A 24,022-nucleotide genomic window follows, 5' to 3' on the forward strand; every position below is an offset into this window, starting at 1 on the left:
AAACCATCACCAAAATGAAAAGGCAATTTACTGAATGGCAGAAAATATTTTCAAATCATATATCCAATAAGGGGCTAATATCCAAAATATATAAAGAACTTGTACAACTCAACAGCAAACAAACCTCAAACAATCTGATTTTAAAATGAGCAGAGGATCTGAACAGACATTTTTCCAAAGACATGCAGATGGCCAACAGGCACATGAAAAGATGCTCAACATCACTGATCATCAGGGACATGCAAATCAAAACCACAATGAGATATCACCTCACACCTGTTTTAGAATAGCTATTATCAAGAAGACAAAAAATAACAAGTGTCACAGAGGGTGTGGAGAGAAGGGAACCCTCACGCACTGTTGGTGGGAATGTAAATTGGTGCAGCCACTGTAGAAAACAGTATAGAAGTTCCCCAAAAAGTTAAAAATAGAGCTACCATTTGATTCAGCAATTCCATTCCTGGGTATTTATCCAAAGAAAATGAAAACACTAACTCAAAAAGATACATGCACCCCCGTGTTCATTGCAGCACTATTTACAGTAGCCAAGATATGGAAACTAAGTGTCCATCAACAGATGAATGGATAAAGAAAATGTGGTATATGTATATGTGTGTGTATATATACACACACACATACATACATACACACACACACACACACAAAGGAATATTATTCAGCTATTAAAAAAGATTGAAATATTGCCGTTAGTGACAAGGTGTATGGATTTTGAGGGCATTATGTTAAGTGAAATAAGTCAGACAGAGAAAGACAAATACCATATGATCTCATTTATAGGTGGAATCTTAAAAAAAAAAAAAAAAAGCAAAACAAGCAAATCAGCTTATAGATACAGAGAATGGATTGATGGCTGCCAGAGGTGGGGATGGGGGTGAACTGGGTTAAGGGGGCCGAAAGGTATAAGTTTCCAATTATAAAATAAATAATTCATGAGGATGTAATGTACAGCACGGCGACTACAGTTAATAATACCATATTGCAGACTTGAAAGTTGGTAAGAAAGTAGACCTTAAAAGTTCTCTTCACAAGAAAGAAAAAGTTTTGTAACTCTGTGTGATGATGAACGTTAACTACACTTACTGTGGTGATCATTTTGCAATAAATACAAATATCAAATCGTTATGTACACGTGAAACTAATATAATGGTGTATGTCAATTAAACCTCAATAAAAACGAATTAATTAATTAATTAAATCAGGTATACTGAAAAGTAGCAACCTTAGGTACTAAATAGATTTGGTTTTCTAAATTAAAGTTCATAGTAGATCTCATGGATGACATAGTCACTGAAAATTTTTGCTTCATTTTAAAGAACAAACAGAAATGTCGAGTCGATCGGGCAATCAGTTTCTCCTGCCAGTGTCTTGTTTAATGAAGTAATGGAATTATCCCTAAATGGTTTTTGCAAGTTCAACAAGAAAAGCAAACAAGTGAACAGCTCCCAGCACAGACAAAACTTCTTGTAAAGGAGAGGGGCGATTATGTAACGCGCAGTGTGAGATGCCAGATCAATGGTATAGCGGGAAGGCACTTTTTAATTTAAATGCAACTTTATTCAGTTCAGACCTACATCTTCACGTTTAAGAAACCTAAGCTAGATCAACTTGCTAATTTTCCCCGCTGCTCCCTTTTCTCCTGGCCACTGAGTGTTGAAGGTAATCCCGCATTACTAACCAGAAACCTCAGGTTTCACAAGTTTAGGTTCAAACCAGCCTGTCATCTTGTATCAGTGAAAAGAGACAAAAGAATCAACCAGGAGTACATAAAATCACGTTGTGTATAAAATAGGAAAAGTTGGCTTTATGCTTCAAAAGCAGGAAAATCAGAGTCAGAACCACCCCCCCTAAAAAAAAGAAAAAACATATGGAGTTTAGGAAATCACAAAATTGTCCTGGAACTGTGGTCGACAGGGTAACTACTCCCATTTTAACAATTAGATTTCATTTTGTATTTCCTTGTAATCTGAGAATTCTTACAAGGTCAGGGGTTCCTAGGTCATGGATAATTAACTTGCTGAACTTGAAAGTTCTTTGTCAGTGAGCAGAGGCACACAGTACCACCTTGTAGTACCACCTTGTAATGGTACTACAAGGTGCTAACCTTGATGTTAACCTTGATGTTAACCTTGATGTTAGCAATTTGAACGGAGAGATTTTAGAAGACTTCAGACGTTACAGAATTATCTGGAAGCTTTACCTTCCCCCCTTTCCCACTGTTAGTTATATGACTATATTCTCTGGCCTGGTTTGACCCACACAACAGGGAAGGTCTGCGGCCTCAGACCAAAAGGGACCAGCCAAGTTCCAAATTAGGAGAAACACCTAACTGGCTGACCAAGGCCAAGGCTAATGCCCTGGCTTTATTATACAGAAGTCTTTTCTGTGCCACAAGCTTTTTTTGGTGAACTCTCTCCTCACCCTCACCGCTGAGGGAGAAAAAGGAGGGAGTGCTATCCTGTTTCAAGATTCCCTAACCCTGACCTATTAGGTCAAAATAAACAGTGACCCTGGGGCCAGCTTCGTGGTGGTTCACAAACCAGCCAATGAGCAGACCGTTCAAGGGCTCCTGTTTTCAAAAGAGATATTTATGCTAAGTGGTTAGGAACTGGTGTCCCTAATTTACTGCAAATCCTACTGTGGCCCCAGCAATCCACTTCCAGGGCAATGGATCCCTTCATCTGCTTTGTGGAGGACACACCAACACCACAGGAGAAGAGGCTGGGGATTTCTCAAGATGTTCATTTATTATCCTAAATCCAATCTGGGCAAGGCCGGTTTCTTACGGGAGTGTCTTATTTCAGTTTTGTAAGGCTTGGAAAACTGGGATTCAGAGATGAAACAACAAAATATTACTTTTTATGTAGAATAACTTGAAAATACTGTACACTAGGGTGCCTGTAGGTCATTAACTAAATAGGAAAAGACATGTGCCCTGTATTTCAGGAAGAAAATAGAATGTGAAGATTTTGTGAGGGTTCTCGTTTATCTGTCGCCAGAATAAAGGCATCCACACAGATATGAAAATGAGAGAGTCAAGGAGATCTACAGGGCCAGGGAAAGGACTTATTAGGTCTTAGGTATCCTAAATGGGCTACATGCCATGCTTGTCTAGTCCATCCACGGGCACCATGTAAACCAAACCTGCTGTGGTTCCCTGCACCCCATCTGTATTCAAATCCACACTAACTGATAATGATCTGCAAGACCCTGGTCATAGAGACCTTCCAACACCACCAGAAGAGGAAGCTGAGGGGGCTTGGTTTGGCACTATCTCGTTTGGCACGAGGGTAAAAATGGCACAAAACACTGGGTGCACAAAACCTCGTTCTGAAAGACAAAATTGTGCAAAAATATTAAAAGAAAAGATTTCCTTTTATGGAATTTGGGATGTTTAAGAATGCTTGAGAATGTCTGCTGAATCGATGAATCCGTGAGTCAATCAATCAAGCAATGACCCCCTCAAAACACATTGACGGTTAGCACTCCACCGCACTGTGAACAGAAATAGTGTCTGATGTGTCAACACATCCTCAAGGTGGACAGGACGGCGACAGTGTGGCAGAAGGAGAGACCCCACCCCCCAGAGAAGAGTCAGCTTCCAGAATTCCCGTGCTTTACTCTATTCCTGACCCAGTTTGGGGAACCCGTTGTGTTGAGAACATTCCGAAATCCCACCTACAGTGGATACAGTTTAAAGCCGTAAACTCACTTCACATTACTATTCTCTGTGAATCGGTTTAATTATTTCAGGGGATTTTTAACTCTTTCCATTTTTATTCTGACGTTATTGGTGCAGGAAGTAAGAACTTAATAAGTCATACTCTACAAACCTCGAAAAGCCAATTCGCCTAATTTGCCAGAATAAGGTATAGTTCTGAAAACCTGGACTTCAGATTAAAACATAATTCTGTTACTGAGATATCACCCGCTGCTACCTTTTGGTGGAAAGACGTGCATAATAAGTGGCCCTGGGAAAGACGATGGAGTTGAACTGACATATTCACTGATTTTCCCACGGAAACAATGGTACAAGAGAAGATTATTTTCTTTGCCAAGAACTAAAGAAACAACTTTTGTAGAAATGCCCAATCAACTGCAAGATTGGGGGAGGAGTGTCCAATGAAAGACAAAGTGTTCTAAAGGGTATATAAACCCTTTAAGTGGGTGACAGAGATGACATGAGGAGAAACCAATAGAAAAATGATAGAGCCCCTTAAAGTACTAAATTCTTAACTAATTTCACAATTTCTGTTAGGGGCAAGGAATGCAGGAAAGCTTCTTTCTTTGGGGAGATTCTGACATGGCAGTCATCGGAATTTGATATCCTAGCTCAAATTCTGGAATTCCTACTTGCGAGTCTCCCTTAGAGACTGAAGGACACCCACATTCATGAGACACACCACTTACTGAGGTCCGATAACCTCTCTTCCGGCACCTTCTGCCCAGGCTTTTCTCAGCTCGGCATCATCATCTCCCTTCTTCCTCTATAGTCTGTGCCAGCAAAGTCCCCACTGGTCTTATCCCCACCTCTTGGTTAGGGCCGGAAGGAGCCATGTGGGGTGGTGTCAGAGAGCAGAACACTCTGCAGTTAGGAGGGACGAGGGTCCGCGGGCAGGTGAACAGAAAGCTGGACCACGCAGCTGGGCTCCCATATCACCACCCATTATTCTGCCACGGTCAACAGGAAGGGCTGTAAGAGGCTGCTTGCAGGTAAAAGGCCAGCGGTTCCAGCTGTACCATCACCATGACTACTGTGTAGCACAAACCATCTGAAGGTCTTCTCGGTTTCTTTAACTTTTCTGCAAGGCAGAGGGAACGCTAACTGCAGAGGAAACTGCCCAGTTGGCTCCCTGGACTTGCGCCCCTTCTGGTTCCTCTTCTGCCCTCTGGTGGAGCCAGCGAGGACAGCAACAACCAATAAAACCCAGCACCAGAAACAAGGCTCCTTGCAGATAAGAATCGTGGCCCTCATTTTTATACCTTTGTTGGTATTGTTTATTGTTATCATAGTAGCTCATCCCATGACACAAACATTACGCATCACACTTCTTGTAAGCCTATAAAGGAGAAATGTATCATAAGTGCAGCGAGTATTGAGTGTTTTTCTTCTTAAAGAAATAAATGACTGCACAGTTGATATCATTTTCTAGACTGACTTTGCACACCCAAGGAGGGGAAAGCTTTGCTGCACTTTATCAGTAAAATGTGTTTATTAGAGTCCTCGGTCCAGGCCACAAAGGGGATTATGCTCTGTCTTGACACATGCTTCTCACTCCTCCATAACCTTAGAACTTAGGGACGATTTCATGCCTCATTACACCTAGATCCTAAGGAATATATTTTAGATCTTAAAACTTTGAAACAGATCTGAGCTTTTCAAAAAGACTATGAAACCTAAATTCATTCCCAAGAACGTATAGTATTTATTCTTTTCGACTGTCGTAACAATGTCTTATTAGGTGGATTAGGTGGGTGACCACCCTTGACCCACAAACTTAATCACTGAACCCAATTGCTCTTAGCTTTAAATTCTGGCCAAAGGCCTAGTTATGTCGGTGTTCATTGTCACAGTGGGTGGAATCAACTCATAAGAAGTACACGGACGAACAAAATGAAACTTGCTATTTATCCTCCCATATGAATTATGCTTTAAAAACTCTGGGCCTATTTTTAATCCTTATTTAATAATGTGGCCTGATACCAACTGAAGCTTTTACACAGAGACGAAAAGCTTATTTCCTTGTAAAATTCTCACAAGGAATTATTACAACAAAGGAACACCTTGTTCTGGAAGGCCAGCTTAATAATGCAGCCTGTTTCTCTATACCCTGGTGGCTTATGTTCTTGAATGACTGAGCGTATTCCATTTCTTAGAGTGACTCCAAAGGGGAAAACGCATGCACCAAACAGAAGAACTGGCCACGTGGAGCCCTCCTTTTACCTGCACTGCCCCCCACCCCGCTTGGAACTGCTTTACCCCGCTCTGCACCTCTCACCTTGGCCATCTTTCCGCCCACTCAGATTTCACCAGCTTAGAAGTGTCATAAGTCACATGTCCCAGTTACCTTTTGCCCAGTAACAAATCACTCCACATTTAGCAGCCTAAGTTGTGTGCTTTATTTATACAACGTGATTTTTGTGAGTTAGGAATTTGGGTAGGGTAAGGCTTGCCTAAATGATCCTTCTATTCCATGTGACGTTGACAAGGTCACTCAGCGGTGTTCAGCTGGTGAATGGGCTGGTGCCAGGGGTTCAAGACAGCTTCACACACTTGTCTGGTGTCTTGGCAGGTTGGCTGGAAGGCTGTGCGGCTGGGATGGTCAACTGGAGCGCCTACAGGCAGCCCCTCCAGTATGCTGGCCTCAGGGACTCACTGAACAAGGCAGAAGCTGCACGGCCTTTTGTAAGGAAAACCACACAGCATCACTCCCACCATATTCTACTGGTTACCAGGTGGTCACAGAGGTCAGGCCACATTCAGAGGGACGAGAATCAGGCCCCACTTCCCAATGGCAGGAGCGTCAAAGGATCTGTAGCCTTCTTTAACCCATCATATTATCTGCCTTCAGGGCGTGCCGAAATGCTCACATCATTTACTTATAGATCCAGGTCTTGACTAACTTGAACTGGTTTAAAAATTTTTTAGCAGTGCCTAAAAGCAATGCTGTTGTTTTGTATTACCCAGTGATGAGCAGAGCACTGTATCTGCAGTACTTACTAGAGGACATCTCACTAGCTGGAGAGTAACAGAGTAATCTTACTTTATTGCTGCTGTTCACGATGCGAATAATCATAATATATTGGTTAAAATGGCACTAACAAAAAAAGTCTCCCTCCATATCTGATGTGTCAACACCTCTGAGTTTTCTTAAGCACGGAATTCTCTGTTCAGAGAGTTAAATGACACCAAAAAAGCCATGGAGTGCAACCCAAGCTTCATCTCATCTGACCATTTATGGGAAGAGAGTTAAAGGCATCCAGCCTGGATGGAGTTCAAGCAAAAGGAACAAAGTTGGAGAGAGATTAAATCTTTCCAAGATTCTTTGAACTCACCGTGTCCAATGCCCTGACACCAAAGGCACCAAAAAAAAAGTGTTAATCATCCTCATTTAGGAAGAAAGCCTTATGTCTCCGGATCTCCAATAACACCTTTACGCTGGGTGACCTTCATAGCACATGACAGCTGAGATGTGCTGCATGTCTTGGTCATGCTTGTGGCCACTGTCCTAAGGGCCCCATCAGAACCCCTCTTGCGCCCCCAGCCACGGAAGAGAACAGGTGCCTCCCTACCCTGATTCCTCATCCCCACAGCCCACTGTGGCTGGAGGTGGGCCAGCGGCACCACAGGGGGATGGACAGGAGTGCATAATGAGGGTCTTCCTACTGGCCACCCTCACCAGCAAAGAGTCTCACTGGCCGGAAGGCAGAATCCCACAGGTTTAAAAGGGAACCCAATCTCTCGCTTCTCCAGAACAGCTCTAAACTTGCACACTCGAAACAAAAAGGGGGCACTGAGACTAGTAGCTACTTAACCAGCACATACTGTTTCTCCTTTATATCAATAAGAATAAGTGGCTGTCTCTTAGATATGACAAAGAAATGACTGTAAAAAGGGCATATGGAGTGGCCCAGATCGGGGCTCGAGACCCTCTTTGCTTGTGCATTATAGTTATGGAATTGAGATTTGTTGTGGTAAGTACTACAGCTACATTGCTCTGCTCATCACTGAACATACAAAATAATAATAACTCCAGTGCTTTACGCACTGCTAAAATTTTCCTAAACCAGTTCAAGTTAGCAAAGACCTGGATCTATAAGTAAATGATGTGAGCATTTTGGCACGCCCTGAAGGCAGATAATATGATGGGTTAAAGAAGGCTACAGATCCTTTGACGCTCCTGCCATTGGGAAGTGGGGCCTGATTCTCGTCCCTCTGAATGTGGCCTGACCTCTGTGACCACCTGGTAACCAGTAGAATATGGTGGGAGAGGCCATGTAGCTTCTGACTTGTCCACTGACCCTCCCTGAGGCCAGCATACTAGAGGGGCTGCCTATAGGCGCTCCAGTTGACCATCCCAGCTGCACAGCCTTCCAGCCAACCTGCCAAGACACCAGACAAGTGTGTGAAGCTGGCTTGAACCCCTGGGACCAGCCCATTCACCAGCTGAACACCGCTGAGTGACCTGCATCACTCCCCCATTTTGGTCGTCAACTGTATTCCTTACCATAGTCTCCTGCCATGGAATTAGAAAGGTAAAAATGATTTTTAACAGGCCTAGTACTTTAATAGTTGGTCAGTTACCGTGCTCAGACAAAAGCCAATGTCTGTAAATGCAATCTGACAGTTGAGGCATTGCTGGCTTAGATGGAAAGAAGCTACGAAATCATAAAATTTACATTCTGCAAAATGTACCATTAAAAGCTGACCACCCCCTCACAGGCATAGAAAACGAACTTATGGTTAACAAAGGGGAAAGCAGGGAGGACGGATAAATTAGGTGTTTGGGATTAACCGATACAAGCTACTACATATAAAATAGATAAACAACAAGGACCAAGGATCTACTATATAGCACAGGGAGCTATATTCAATATCCTGTACTAAACCACACTGGAAAAGAATGCAAAAATGTGTGTGTGTGTGTGTGTGTGTGTGTGTGTGTGTGTGTGTAATGGAATCACTTTGCTGTACACCAGAAACTAACACAACATTGTAAATCAAAAATAAAAACCACAGCTGACCACGCAATTCAGTCCACCTGATATAGTAGCCACGTTTGTTCCCTGCCATCATTCATTGATCCATGCACTGTGCACAGCACAACCTTCCAGATAGAGGGGAGTACAGCAGAAGGGCAGAGCCCTTGCGGTCAGAGATCTAGAGGCCAAATCTCTCCTTTCTGCCCGTCAGCACCCAGGCTGCCATCCTGCTCCGCCCATCTGTCCCACCAACCCCTCCCCCACGCCACATTCTCCTCCCTCACACAGCATCGTAATTATCTCCTTCCGGGTCACTCCCTAAGGCTGAGGCTCCAGAAAAGCAGGAGCTGTGCTCATCACTGTTTGTCACCGTGGTACCCCCAGCCCCATGCAGAGTGTCTGTTACGTGGTGGGTACTCAATAAACATTCACTTTCAATAGCCTACTTGGGTCCAAAATACCACTTGGTAGTTTGAAAGACTGAGAAACGGCTTTTCTTCACCCCGTATCAAGACTCAACTTTCAGATGGATGACCAAGTAAAGAAGCAAAGAGAAAGAGTAAGTTGGGGTAGGGTCTATAAAACTAGTAAAAATGGAGAATTCTTTTAATCTGATGATCTTGCATGCATATATTAAATCAGGCATTCCCTCACAGACTGAATAAATATATATCAACATGGTCTGTGTTTCTCCAAACAATCTTTGATATTTGTATATTTCCATCCTCCCTCTCATCAAACATAAGCTATGGGTAGGCTTCCACAATTCACCGGTCCTCTACAGATAGGATTTGTGATCAATCTGTATACATTTTGGTCAATTCTTTCAACGCAGGGAATCCAAAAAAGAACATCTGGCTAGGAGACACAACCTTGGAAACAATACTGATATCGCTTCCTCGCAGATGATTACTGATCACGAATCCATTTCGGAAGATGGCAAGCCAAGATCAAAGTGATATACCTCACATTTTCAGATGGAGCAGGGTGGGGTATGAAATGACGCTGCTATTTATACATTTTAAGCTTCGTTTTGAACAGGAATTCATACAATGTAAGAAAGAGTTTGATCCTGAAAGGGTGTGTGCTTGATAAAATGTAACCTGCTGATTAAAAACAAAGGTAGGGAGGCAAGATTTAAAATACATAATCCCTCAGGATTTAAGAAGTTATAGGATTAAAAAGTAAAAGAGAGCATTTAAAGATTCTAGGAAATGAAGTTGAAGTTTCTAAGAGTGCTATCACAGCCTATGCTTTGTTTTCCCAAGTATCAATTACAGGAAATTACTAAGACTAAAAGGATAAATTACGCCAGTACAAATAGTCAAAACGGTCCCATAAAAACATATGCAACATATGACAGAGGTCTAATTTCCTTAATATAAAAATCGGGAAGAACAAGACCAAAAGGCAATTTGAAAATGGGCAAAGGACATAAGTGGCCAGATCACAGAAAAATAGATACTAATGGTTTTTAAATACATAAAATTAAACTCAGTCTCACATATACTAAAAGAGATGTGAATTAAATGACAATGGACATCATTTTTCACCTCTCCGATTCAAAAAAGTTGGGGAATACACTGAGTGGAGAAGCAAACACAGCACTCGTATGGTATCAGGGGAGCATTATTTGGTATAACCTCTTTGAAGAGGAAATTTGATAAAAGTTGTCAAAATCTTAAATATGCATATCCTTCCTCCTAGCAATACAATTGCTAAGAATTTAGGTTCCATATATGATTGTACCTCTGTGGAGGGATTTTTCACTATAGCATTGCTTAATGTATCAAAAAGAGGTACTACCTAAACATCCATCAGTGGGAAACTGATTGTAGAATACACCCATTACTAGAAAAATGCAAAAAATTTAACAAGAATATGAGAGAGCAACAGGCACTGATAGGGAATGATTTCTAAGATGTGATGTTAAGTAAAGAATGTAAGATATAACCGAATGTATTTCCAGTGTACTACTTTAATGAAAAAAAAAAAAAAGTAGGTGTGTTTTTTTAAAAAATATGTCCACAAATTCTTTGCTTTTCTCTTTAAAAGGTGGAATGCAATTCCAGTCTCCCTGAAGGCTGGACTTAGTTAAGAGAATAAGACAGAAATGACTGTGTGACTTCTGAGACAAGGTCATAAAAGGCATTCTTCTCTCTTGGATTCCCCTGCTCTGGGGAAAGCCAGATGTCATGTTTGAGGACACTAAAGCAGCCCTATGGGGAGGGTCCAAGTGATGAGCAATTGAACCTCTTGCCCACAACCATGTGAGTCAACCACTGTGGAAGTGGATCCAACCACAATCAATCCTTCAGATGAGACCACAGCCCTGCAAACATCTTGGCTACAACTTCAGGAGCCAGAACTACCCAACTAAGCTGCTCCCAAATACCTGGTGCAGAGAAACTGTGAATAATAAACGTTTGTTGTTTTAAGATGCTAAGTCTCAGAGTAATTTGTTACACAGCAGTAAGTAACTAAAACAGTGAGGATAGTTACATATATGTTTGAATATGCACAGAATATCTCTAGCGAGAAAACTGAGAGGCTGGGCCTCAGGCGTGGAAGAGATATATTTTTCATCGCATTGTATTGTTTTATAAGTTTTTCTTATCCTAATATATTGTTTTTTTCTTTAAAAAAAAGTACATTTTACAAAAGAATCTCATGGATTACATGAATGACCAAACTGTGCATAAATGTCTTTAACCTCTATTTTATTTCAATTTTTAAAAAATTTAATTTACTCAACTTTTGAAATAAAGTAGAAGAAAATATTAAAATAAAAGTTGAAATATTTTGGAAGATATCTCCCTCAACTTTGCCCACATACAGAGCCCAGTTTACAAATCATCACTCTGTCAGAAAAAGAGCAGAGAAAATCAATGATGGAACAGGAGAAGCTTAGGAGATTTAAGCATCCACCTCCCCAACTCTCAGAGAAAACTTTTCTTTGCTGAGTATCAAAGGAGCTCAGAGAATGGCTAGAGCAAAGCCAGCCTATTTTAGAAAATCTTGAAGAATTTGTGCTAGGGATTATCAAAGGGTCCCACTCTCTGTGTCTCCCCAAATACAACTGAATCAATAACTCTTTAGTGACCACCACCGTATGTGCAGGTCGTCCTATATATACTCGCATAGCTTCCTACTCATCCTTGATCCCATCTTCTCTTCCTACCAGCATTACCAGCGTGCCCATTATGTACCAGACCCTGTGCCAGACTATGACATCTTCATGGAGAAGAGTGTCTCTGGCTCTTCCACAAGGGACACTAGACTGGGGCAGTGGGGAGCAGGGCTTGAGTCCAGCTTCTCACTAGCCAAGTCACCTTGAACCAATCATCCATCCATCTGGTTATTTACCTACCATTACCAAAAATCACTGATTGAGGACCTCCCACGAGCCCACCACCATGCCAGGCAGTAAGGACACCCTGTGGATCTCACTCATGTGCATGCACTGTGTGCACACGTGTGCATAAGAAGTTAGCAAAGCATGATGTTCCACCTTGGTTTCCATCCCAACTAACCTTGTATGATTTCATAGATGTAATTTGTAAGTAAGTGGCGTTGACACTCAGAAAACAAATGACAAAAAACTGTCATTTGGCGGGAAAAATTAAAGTCCCAGAAGTGCATTTTTGCTCATTTCCCTTCTAAACACACAATTCATACTTAGGTGTGAAAATAACATCTCTCTTTCAAGCTCTTCAGAGACCAAACCCCACAGAGCAGGTCTCAGCCTGCTCACACCTGGCTAAAGATGCACAGACAGCTGCAGCCTTCTGACCCACCAGGAGTGCATCAGATGTTGGTCCCAACAGACCCCCGTCCCACTCCCATCCCCCCATGTGATATGACAATGCTTGGGAGGCTTGATTTATTTACTTATTTATTTGGGGAGGGGAGGTATCTCCAGGTGACAATGCTCATTCAAAGGCTTGTCTTTTTTTTAAATTTTTTATTTTATATTAGAGTATAGTCGATTAACAACGCTCTGATAGTTTCAGGTGCACAGCAAAGCAACTCAGCCATACATATACATGTATCCATTCTCCCCCAGACTCCCTTCCCATCCAGGCTGCCACATAACATTGAGCAGAGTTCCCTGTGCTATACAGTAGGTCCTTGTTGGTTATACTCAAAGGCCATGTCTTTCTCAAGTTCTACTTTGTTCCGTCCTCAGTTTCACCTCCCTGGAGAACCCAAATGTGATGACAAATGCAAGTTTTCAAGCTCAGTGTTAGCTGTGTATTATTGGTTATATGAATGATCTCCGAAATGTAGTTTAAGCAACTCTTAGACTCTGGCCCAGGATTATTCACTGGTCACATTAAGATCTTTTAAGTCATGTGAATTTGCCAGAAAATCCATATCTCAGACTATCCCATCCCTAGACACTGCCTCAAAGTATTAGACGATCCGAACCTGTAAGTGAGACTTCCTTGATGACTAAACTGCCACAGCTGCTGAAGTCCTAACCTTACGCTATGGTGTTAGTATTTTGTTTGTCGTTTGTTGTTACTATGTTGGTGTGTTATTATGTTGTCATCCTTCCTTTTCACGAACAAAGAAGAAAAGAATCTTTCTTACTAAATACATTGCAGCGTTGCCGTATAATTTGATGGTAAATAATGAACACTTCTTTGAGAAAGCAGAACTAAAAATTAGCATAGTCAGCAATTCATTTACCATACAATAATTCAAGGAGGCTTTCCTGTGGCCTGTTCTATACATTCCTGACTCTTTTACATCCAAGAATACATTCTTGCATACGTATAGAATAAAACAAAATGACAAATTAATAAAATGACAATTCTCACAAAGATGGGGAACATAAACCACCAGGTAGCTGAAATTAGAAGCAGATTTTATTATTACATTTTATTGGGTCGTATGTCATTACTTTCTGGTAACCAATACATTTATTTGTAACCAGTACATTTATTTTTTTAAACAGGAAGAAATGTAAAAGTTAAAAGTTCCCAAATAGAATGAGGGCTAGTCAATTTTTAAAATTGTGTTTAGTGGGCTGTCATATGAAGGCTAGGAGAATGTTTAGAGAAACACTGTAGTTCTCTCCTTAAAGAACAGTTCTGTGAATTTTACACATCAATCATGGAATCAAAAACCCACCAAGGCACACTTGCCTGACATGTTTACAAAACCCAGGAGGTCAGACGTCCATTATGGAATACAGCATCCAGATAAAGTGGAACCCAAAGAAGGAACCTAGAGAAAGTTAAATCTGGCAAAGAAATCCTATTCTGAACTAATTTAAGGATTTTAGATCGAGTATTACAAACTCAAGAGCTAAAATAGTCTAAAGGGTTTTTGCTTGATTTGTGTTTTGGGATCTTTTGTTTTTCAAGAGAATGATTAGAAGGATAAGAAGAAAGTAAGGACTTCCCTGGCAGTCCAGTGGTTAAGACCCCATGCTTCCAATGCAGGGGGCACGGGTTCGATCCCTGGTTAGGGAGCTAAGATCCCGCATGCAGTGTGGCATGGCCAAAAAAAAAAAAAGAAGAAGAAAGTGAGACATGCCTTAACAATCCTACGGGGCACATCCTAGGTGACCCTCAGAAGCTGTATCAAGCAGTAGTTGCTTGAAAACCAATTTCACTGTTTGGAGATCCATTTGTTTCCTTAAAGAAAGGAAAACAACAACTGAGCACCAAGCCAATCATCAGAGTCAAACATTCTGGTTAAGCAGTCCACGACATGCCCCCTTGCCTCTGCCTTCACAAACTACTGAGGAGAGTCTGAGAAAACAACTTGTTTTTACCTTTCATAATATTCTTTTCCCCAGAAAATGGAGGTAATTAGGAAGCTAGAGATATTTGCCAGAAGTAAATACATAAATAAAATGGCAGGGATGGAACGGGAAAGGAATTATTCCTGTGCAAAATCAATGAAAGTGTATCAGAGCTGAGCAGATGTAACAATAAGAAGTCACATTTATAGCAGGCTTATTTCAAGTCAGGTATTGTTCTGAGTGTTTTATGCAATCCTAATTTTGAATGCCCCACAAACTCATGGAGTAGGAACTATGATTGTTCTTGTTTTATCCATAAGCAACAAAGGCACAGAAAGATCAAGTAACTTGCCCAAGGTCACACAGCAAGAAAGGAGCAGAGCCAGGATTTGGTCCCAGACCCACTGGCGCTAAACTCTGTGCTGTTGATCACTACAGTCTACTATCTCACACAGGCAGCCACCCGTTCACACACACCTTCACGTTCCAGACCTGTGCTCCACGTTGGAGACAGCACGCAGAGGGTAGTGCCATGTGAGTGGAGCTTCGACAGAGGGATACCCAACCCAAATTGGGGTTGGAAAAGTCTCCCCAGAGGAGATGATGGCCATGCTGAATCTTGGACACATAGCAGATAGCCAGGCAGGGGAGACCGAGAGGGGTGAAGGGAAGGAAACTCGATTCAGGGACAGCATATGCAAAATTTCCAGGCAGAAAAGAACGTGGTTCCCTCTAGGCCCAGTAAGTAGTTTAACAAGGCTGGCATAGCGGTACCATGGGTAGCAAAGCTGGGTGGGAGGGATACTCAGGGAGACAGGAATCACATCACGGATAGCCTTGTGACCTGGCTAAGGAGTGTGGATTTATCTGAAGGTCTGTAATAAACAACTGAAGATTATACTAGGAAACAAAGTGATCAGATCTTTTCTTTCTTAGCTCACTGGCTATGACAAAGGGACTAGATTCGAGGGAGCCGAGGATGGAAGCAGAAAGACTATTAGGAAGCTGTGTCTCTAAAGCTGTAACAAGAGGCTGGAATTATGTAGTCAGGCGACCAGAACAAGGGGAAACTTCTTAAACCAAGGAGCAGATTTGGGGCACACACAGCAGCACTGTGCTCGGATTTCCCCCTCCCCTAACTTCCCGGAAGTCTTCTGGCTCCCAGTGACCCTCCTAGGGATTGTACCCTCAGGTTATGTCCCAATACATAATTTTAAAATGTCTCAGCATCTTAAAATTTGCTCAGAACAGCACAGTGAAGAAACGCAAGCCTGTTCTTCCCAAACTCTCTTGCCACCCAAAGAATTCCTGAAATTCTGATCTTAATCACTTTGGGAACTGTTGTTTTTTGTTTTTTTTTTTTTTTTTTGGCTTATTAAAATTTGCTTATATTTCTCCCACGGAGGTTTAGGTCATACCCGGCCTCTATAAGCCTGAAAGTATTTTGGAAGGATTATGATTCAACGTACAATGCACATTCTTCACCTTATTATCTGCTGTTTTCCCCATCTGGCCAAAGGTCTTTGGGAAGGGCTTTTTCAACAAAGATCCTCCTGTGAGCTGCCCCCGGAACCTAGCTCCTCATTTGTGATGTCTTGTAGGAATGTCTATTTAAACCTAAAACTTCCTCACTTGTGTCTCTACAGAATCCTTGTCCTCTTTGAATCTTTGAAGTAAGGCTGAAAATAGGACATAAAGGCAGACGATGTTCAAGTCGTCAGCATCTTGCATTCTTCCAAAGTAAATGTTAAATGTTCAATAAATATTACAGTATTTAAATAAACTTCCACTTTCCTCCCAAACATACCTTATCAATTCTACAGAAATGAAAGACCTTTATGGAGCTGAAAATTTGGGCCCGCTCTGGGTCTCTGAGGTTTGAGTCCGGAGATACCTCTCACGTGGCAACCTCCCTGTTTGCATTTATTCACTTTAGGTATTAACGTTTCCTTTGGCAGAAATTGCTCTGAACATCAGCAGGGTTTGGTGGGGTTTTGTTTTTGTTTTCTTAAGTGAATTCTTTAATAACCTCCTGACTAGAAGGGCCAGTTAGGATTTTCAGTACAAAGGACAGGGGGACGCTGGACCCGCATCCCCATCTCCCACCACTCTCACCCCAATCTTTTTGCTTCCAAACCCTCAGTTCTTCTTCGTAACTCTCCTTTACCTCTTGTCCCTGAAACCCAAGCTGTCCCGCCTCTCCCTCCACCCGCACCCCGCCACCCCCACCCCGCGGATAGAAGTGCTCGCTGACCATCAGGGCGCCAAGAGCTTGAATCCCTGCGCGTCCCTCTGGGATCAGATCTCAACAGACCAAGACTAAGGATGGGAGGGGGCGTCCTGGGAGTTGCAAGAAGCCAGATTTACCTTCACGAAGAGGGTGATGTCGTGCTCCTGTCCCGGGGCCCCCTCCTCGGACACCTCGCCGTCCTCCTGGCCGCCGTTCACCGGCGCGGTCTCGTCGCCGCGCTCGGTGCTGCCCCCATCCGCCAGGTGGTTGCTCAGCTCGGCCTCGGGCTCCCGGGCCTCCGTCGGCTGGGCCGCCTCCGCATCCGCGCTGCCGTCGAGGGGCTCGTCCTCGCCTGGCCCCTCTGGACCCCGCTCTCGCCTCTCCTCCTCTGCCTCCTCTCTCTGCCCCAGGGGCCCACCCTGGTCCTCGTCCTCGCCAGCATCTGCCCTCGCGCCCCCGGGGGCCGCTTCCTGCGACTCCTCTCCCTCCCGGCCCCCTGTCTCTCCTGCGGCCCACGCCGCTGCACCCAGAGGCTCCCCCGCAAGCTCCCCAGGGCTGCACTCCGAGCTCTCCGACGCTGCGGCCTCAATCGCCTCGGCCTGGGTCAGGGGGCTGCTGTCCCCTCCGTCCCGGGGCTCACCCTGGGCCCTGTGAGCCCCTCCCGCCGGCCCCTCGGCGTCCACGCGGGCCCCCGCCGGCCCCGGCGCGCTGCCTCCCGGCTCCTCCGGCCCGCTCTCCTCCTCTCCCTTCGCCCCGGGGGCCGCGGGATCCCCAGGCTCCACCTGGGCCTCCCCCGGGGCCTCGCCCTGCGCGTCGCACCCCGGGCTCGCCTCCTCCGCCAGCTCCGCGCCGCTCGCCCGCTCCTCTCCCTCCCGGGAGCCCTCCTGCGCCTCGGCCTCGCCCTGCTCTCCGCTCGCGCCCCGCGTCTCGGCCCCCGGGCCACCGCCTGCATCCGGCGCCAGCTCGCTAGCGCGCCCTCCGACCGGTCCCGGCCCTTCTCCTTGCGTCACCTCGGCCGTCGCAGCTGCGCCCGGGCCCCCGCCCCTCGGCGCCTCCGCGGCGCCCTCTCTCGCCTCCTGCCTCTGCGCCTCAGGGCCGGAAGCCCCCGGCTCGCCCCGTCTCTCCGCCTGAAGCGCCGAGCCCTCGGGCTGGCTCTGGGGACCCGGGGAGCCCCGCTCCGGCTCCGCGACCTCGGTCATGGCCGCAGATCCCTGTCTTTGACCAGAGACCCTTCCTGGACGCTGCTGAGGAGCCAGGCGGTGCTGGGCAAAGGGCGCGGTGCCAGGGGCCGCTGCGCCAGCTGCGAGAGGACCCCCTGCCCGGGACTCTGGAGGCGCCTGGGCGGTACGCTGGGCGCGCAAGGCGAAATCCTCCCGCTCCAAAACGCTGCGCCCCTTCTCCCGGGCTTAAGCTCTCTGGGCTATTCCTCCACCGCTCGTGCTTCTCGCTGGTTGCGCGCCTGATTCCCACCTGGACCCTAATTCCGACCTTGGTTCCCTGGAAACGCGCTCGCGGACGTGCAGTGCGCTGCTGGGGAGGGCGCTTAGCTGCTGCACCCTTTGAAATGCCTGGCCCTCTGTCCAGGGGTTGACCAGAAGTCCCCGGTGCCAACTCCATCCCCCCTGGGGCTTGGGCGGAGTTTGTATCCCCTCTTCTCTGCCTATTTGAATGGCCTGAGAGCCTGGCCAATGACAGTCTTTCTTGTGACCCTTGTGGATTTCAGTGAAAAGATCCTGATTCTACTGACCGCTTCGGTGTTTTCTGGAACAGCTTCAAGTTCCAGAGCCATTAAAATCACCCCCAAACACTCACGACACCCAAACACCTAATTCCCACCTTCCCAGGGGTCAGGCGTTAAGCTCAGCAGCTGCGGAACTGCAGATGCCCCTGTAGTGCCTCAGTGTCCTAGAGCAGAAGGGTAGATCCTGAAAGAAAGAAGGGGAGGCCACACCGCCTCCTTCCAATTTCTCCGGAGCCCTGCTGAGAAGTTCCAGAGGCCCCGATATAGGAGCAAGCGGAGCCAGCTGATCTTCTTGGACCAGAGATGGGTCCTGTACTCTCTCCATGACAAGTACTGGGGGTTCTGCCCTCTGGGGTTATATTCTGCATCTCTCTGGTCCCTGAAGATGCCAAGAACCTGTTTATCTTTCTGATTCTCCTAGATTTTCTAAACCCATGTTCAAGGCTTTCGCCTTAAAGTTGTGTGTTAAGGGCTTGGGGAGCTGAAGGTGGGGAGATGAAAATGGAAGATCTGAAGAAAGGGAGCTATGGAAATCACTGGATTAGAAATCTCCCAGGATCACAGACCTTTCCTCTTAGATGAAGAAGGGGGAGAAAAAGGGGAGGGGGAGGGGAGGGGGGCGAGGGAGGAGGAGGGGAAGTTATGATGAAAATTATGTAGTCAGTTTATGTGTCAGGCTGGATCATGTGGGTGACAGTAAGGGGCTGGTTGCCCAGGATGGCACAGTCTAAATGTGAGCGAGCAGCATTCCCAAATCAAGACTGATTGAACTTGTCAGGCTCTTAAAAGCTTTAATACTGCCCTGAGACTCATTTGTCTATCATGTCCACAGAGGGTTCTATTATCACTAAAAAATCAGGGAGCATCTGTGATAGGGCCAGTCACAGTGTGTGAGTCACACATTTGGCCAATCACCAGGATGTCTCAAGACATGGAAACAACCTGAATATTCTTCCATGGAGGAGTGGATGAAACAAACATGGTAGGTATTGGGTTGGCCAAAAGGTTCGTTCGGGTTTTCCATAACATCTTACGAAAAACCCAAACGATCTTTTTGGCCAACCCAGTACTTACAGTGGAATATTATTCAGCCCTAAAAAAGAGGGGGGCTTCCCTGGTGGTCCAGTGGTTAAGAGTCCGCCTTCCAATGTAGGGGACGCATGTGAGTAAAGCTGCAGTGAACATGGATGGCACTCTATTTTAAAACACAGCTTCTATTCTCAGTCACCGTTTTCTGCCTTATTTTTCTCCATAGCAGGTATCTCCATCTGACATGTAATATATTCTATGTACTCATTATCTGTCTCCCTCATCCCACCCCACTAGGATGGCAGTTCTGTGAAGCCAAGAGTTTTTGTGTGTTACTGCCTAGAACAGGACCAGGCACATAGTAGGCACTCAATAAATATATGCTGAATGAATGAATGCATGCGTGCTTTCATATATGTATATATCAACCTGAACCAGTTTTCAAAAAGACTATTCTCAGTTGGTTTTATACTTTGGGGGACAAGCTAATGTCACAAGGCAGGCTGTTCCCAGAAATTCTTATCTACTGATGGTGGTGAATACTTCAGCAAATACTTTTAATAATTAGCAAAGGCCAGTCAGTTGCTATAAAGGAACACAAAGGAAATACCAAATAAATCGAGTTGTGAAGGTCACTGTGAAGTCACTTGGAGATTTGCACAGTGTTGACTCGGCAGCCAGCACCAGATTAGCTATTTAAATACCAAGGAGGGTTAAACAGAGGTGACAAATTCAGGGATGAGAGTCAAAACTGCTGATAATTAAGTCGAATTTTTGGTAATTTTAGAGTTTCCCTACCATATTTTACGAGGAAGCATGAAGCAGGGTAACTCAAGGATTACAAAGAAAATCTCTCAAAGGCTTATAAATAAATGTTTTAAAGGTTTGTTGTTTTTGCTGTTTTCCCAGAACAAACAGACTCATTTCCACAGAGATCCCCTCTTTCTCTGGCAGATCTCTGCTCCTTTCAGAAGAGCCCTTGGGATGATGATGTGTCTAGAACATTCAGATCACTGGCGGCACTTATGGCCAAACAGAAGTCCCCCTTGCATTGATTTTCAAGCTCTTCCTCCCCACCTAAGAATGGCCCCAAACCTGGCTTTGCTGTTATCTGTAAAGATATAGTTCAGTTAAGAGAAGGATATCGGCACAGAATAGTCCTCAACTAGGAGGCAGGGATTGAGCATGGATAGAGCATCTTGCAAGCCGATAAGAACACCACACAAACCAACACAAATAATGTCGTGTGGAATGAGTAGGTTCTCTGGTCACACTGCCTGACTTAAATCCCACTTTATGTACTAACTGTGTGATCTTGAGTAAGTTTTTCATCTAGAACAGTGAGTGTTATAATAGGATCATTGTAATTGTGAGTTTTAAATCAGAGAATGTATGTGTCACACTCAGCACAGCGCCGCTTCTTGTTAACATTACAGCCTCACTGTTGTACTTGTCCCAGAAGACAGAGCGGTCACATATTGACAGAACCGTGTATTACAGGGCTGGAAGAGCCATGGAGAACTAGGGTGACACTTTGTCCCACTTAGCATGGGATGGTCCAGGTTATGCCTTCTGTCTCGGCAGCATGATCATAAGAGCATCCCCTGCCGCTCTCAAAAGTGTCCTAGTTTGGACAGTGAATTATATGGTCACTCCACCACGAACTCATCTAGCTAGTGAGCGTTTCTTCTGTTTTCTTTTCATGTGAATTTGCACTGTTCTCAAAACAAACTAAACTTTGAACAAATGCTTTTTGGATGGTAGAAGAGATTTTAAAAAGCAAGAAAAAGAGGAGGAGGGAGGGGTGAAGGAGAAGGAGGGGCAGAGGGAGGAGTCCCCAAATTTTTATGACAAACCACCTGCTGAAAGCCTTTCTGGAAAGGTAGCCCATAATCTGGAAGGACTGTTGATAGAACACATTCAGCCCAGGGAGAAGGGCAGGGGAGGAAGGGTATGGAACCCTCCTGCCAAGCTGGTTTCTGGGTCCTGGAGACTGTAGTTTGAGCTTCTTATTCTGTTTCCTTTCCTTCTGACGCCAGCAGCATCAGTAACAATCCTGGTGGAGATGGATACAATACCAGAAATTAAGACTGAAAGTCAATTTTAAACCTATCACCTCTATCTGTAAAGTTTTTTCTTAGCATGTTGGTGTTTTTCTAAAAACGTCCAATCTCCTGTATTTGCTCCCTACAAGTTTTAGAAACTTGGGTTTCTTTTAAGTCTTTTAAACCCTGAGTTTGTGATCTCTTCTCTCCAGTGCTCCTGAACCCTGTAATCTATGGTGATGGATGCTGACCTGACGGAACAGAGCTTAATATTGAACACTGGGTTTCGGCTAGGGGCAATTATATCATGGGATATTTGATAACGTCTGGGACACATTTTCTGGTTGTCATGATGGGAGGGTGCTACTGGCGTCTAGTGGGTAGAAGTGAGGGCTGCTACTAAACCTCCTCCAACACGCAGGACAGTCGCCACAACAAAGAATTAACCAGCCCATAATGTCAATCATTGTGTTAGAGGAAATCCAGCCTCCCACCAGCCCCCTAATTACAAGATCTGCCATAGAAAATGCCGTAATCCAATATGTTGACTCCACCAGGAACACCAGGGGGGCTATGCTGTGTTGGGGTGGGCTTCCACCCCTTAAAGCATCTCCTACATTTTACTGAGTCCTGATGAGAAGCTTTTTGAAATGATGGAGAGGTTATAAGATTTGCGTCTAGAAATCTAGCTTCAAATCATAATTCTGCTGCTTACTGGCCATTGGTGATACACTTACTACACTGGATTCTTCTGAGCATTGAAAGGGATAGTATGTAAAGTGTTTTGTAAGCCATGAAATTTCTGCACAATAGTCAACTAATATTATTAATTTGCCTTCAGGTAATGACTGGTCCTATTGTTTTGTACTGCCCAGGTATTGGGATCCACCTCACTCTTCCAGAACACAGGACATTTTTCTAAAATATTAATCCCTTGGCACTTGACAGGAAGCCAGCTTTCATGGCCCTGGGCATCCATTGATACATTGACTGAATTTAGGAAATTCAATTTTCTAAACTTCTATTCCTTACCAGAAACGGAAAAAATTTATCAGAACAAAGAAGATACTCAGCCATAAAAAAGAAGGAAATAATGCCATTTGCAGCAACATGGATGGACCTAGAGATTATCATGCTAAGTGAAGTAAGTCAGAAAGAGAAAGACAAATATCATATGATATCACTTATATGTGGAATCTAAAATATGGTACAAATGAACTTATTAATTACAAAACAGAAACAGACTCACAGACATAGAAAACAAACTTATGGTTACCAAGGGGGAAAGGGGGGGAGGGATAAATTAGGAGTTTGGGATTAGCAGATACAAGCTACTGTATATAAAATAGATATAGATGAACAACAGTGTCCTACTGTATAGCACAGGGAACTATATTCAATATTCTGTAACAAACCATAATGGAAAAGAATATGAAAAAGAATATATATGTATACATATACGTATATATATATGTATATAACTGAATCAACTCTGCTGTACACCAGAAACTGACACAACATTGCAAATCAGCTATATTTCAATTTTTAAAAAATGAAACTGGGGCTTCCCTGGTGGCGCAGTGGTTGAGAGCCCGCCTGCCGATGCAGGGGACACGGCTTCGTGCCCCGGTCCGGGAAGATCCCACGTGCCGCGGAGCGGCTGGGCCCGTGAGCCGTGGCCGCTGGACCTGCGCGTCCGGAGCCTGTGCTCTGCAACAGAAGAGGCCACGACGGTGAGAGGCCCGCGTACAGCAAAAAAAAGAAAGAAAGAAAGAAAATGATAGATGAAGCTAAAGAGAAAGGATGCACTGGAGTATGTCTTGTTCCTAAATACCCAGAAAATACCTGTCACCTGCCAGGAACTAGGTAAGTTCTAAGCAGCCAGGAGAAGCACAAGCTGGCCATTGTTAGAGTTTACAATCCTTTGTTTTTTTCCTTCTACCTGTAACTACAGGTCCACAAAGAAAGCATGTACCACATCTCAAAATTAGGTTATCATCTCTATGTGATGTAGTCATGAAAACTGTCATCTAGAAAAGCTATCTCCATTTTACTCACAGAACTGAGAAATTCTACCCATCCATCCTCCTATCCATCACCAAATCTATCCATCCATCATCCTTCTATCCACCCACCCATTATTTATCCATTCATCCACCACCACACAAACATTTTCTGAGGACATTTCTTGTGACACAGCCTTAGGTAGTGTTGTAAAATTAAACGTAAACAAAACAAGGTTCCTTCCCTGTGTAATTCTGCAGAGTGGAAAAAGCTTACTAAACTATAGAGTTTTTCATATTCACGCTGGTTCATGCTGGTGTACCACGCCATGTTTCATCAATAACTTTGATTATACATTTGATTACTCTGAAGATCCTTAACTACACCCTCTAAGCCCAAATATGCCAAGGCCATGCTTTGTAAAAATATTTTTGTTGCTCATATATTGAAATACATTTCTTAAAAACTTGGAGTCAAATGTTTGAAATTTGTTT

The 24,022-nt window shown here is 44.3% G+C and overlaps 1 protein-coding gene across 1 annotated transcript in view; it reads right to left on the bottom strand.

The window, feature by feature from the left end:
* CLIC6 (CLIC family member 6) overlaps positions 1 to 24,022 on the bottom strand; it is a 52,649-nt gene that overhangs the window by 24,419 nt on the left and 4,208 nt on the right. The window contains exon 2 of the mRNA XM_007446492.1: positions 16,847 to 17,539. Coding sequence (XP_007446554.1) covers positions 16,847 to 17,539 — 693 coding nt within the window. The remainder of the gene's footprint in view (positions 1 to 16,846; positions 17,540 to 24,022) is intronic.

This window comes from Lipotes vexillifer, unplaced genomic scaffold (genome assembly GCF_000442215.2).
Source record: "Lipotes vexillifer unplaced genomic scaffold, Lipotes_vexillifer_v1.1 scaffold1549, whole genome shotgun sequence".
NCBI lineage: Eukaryota > Metazoa > Chordata > Mammalia > Artiodactyla > Lipotidae > Lipotes > Lipotes vexillifer.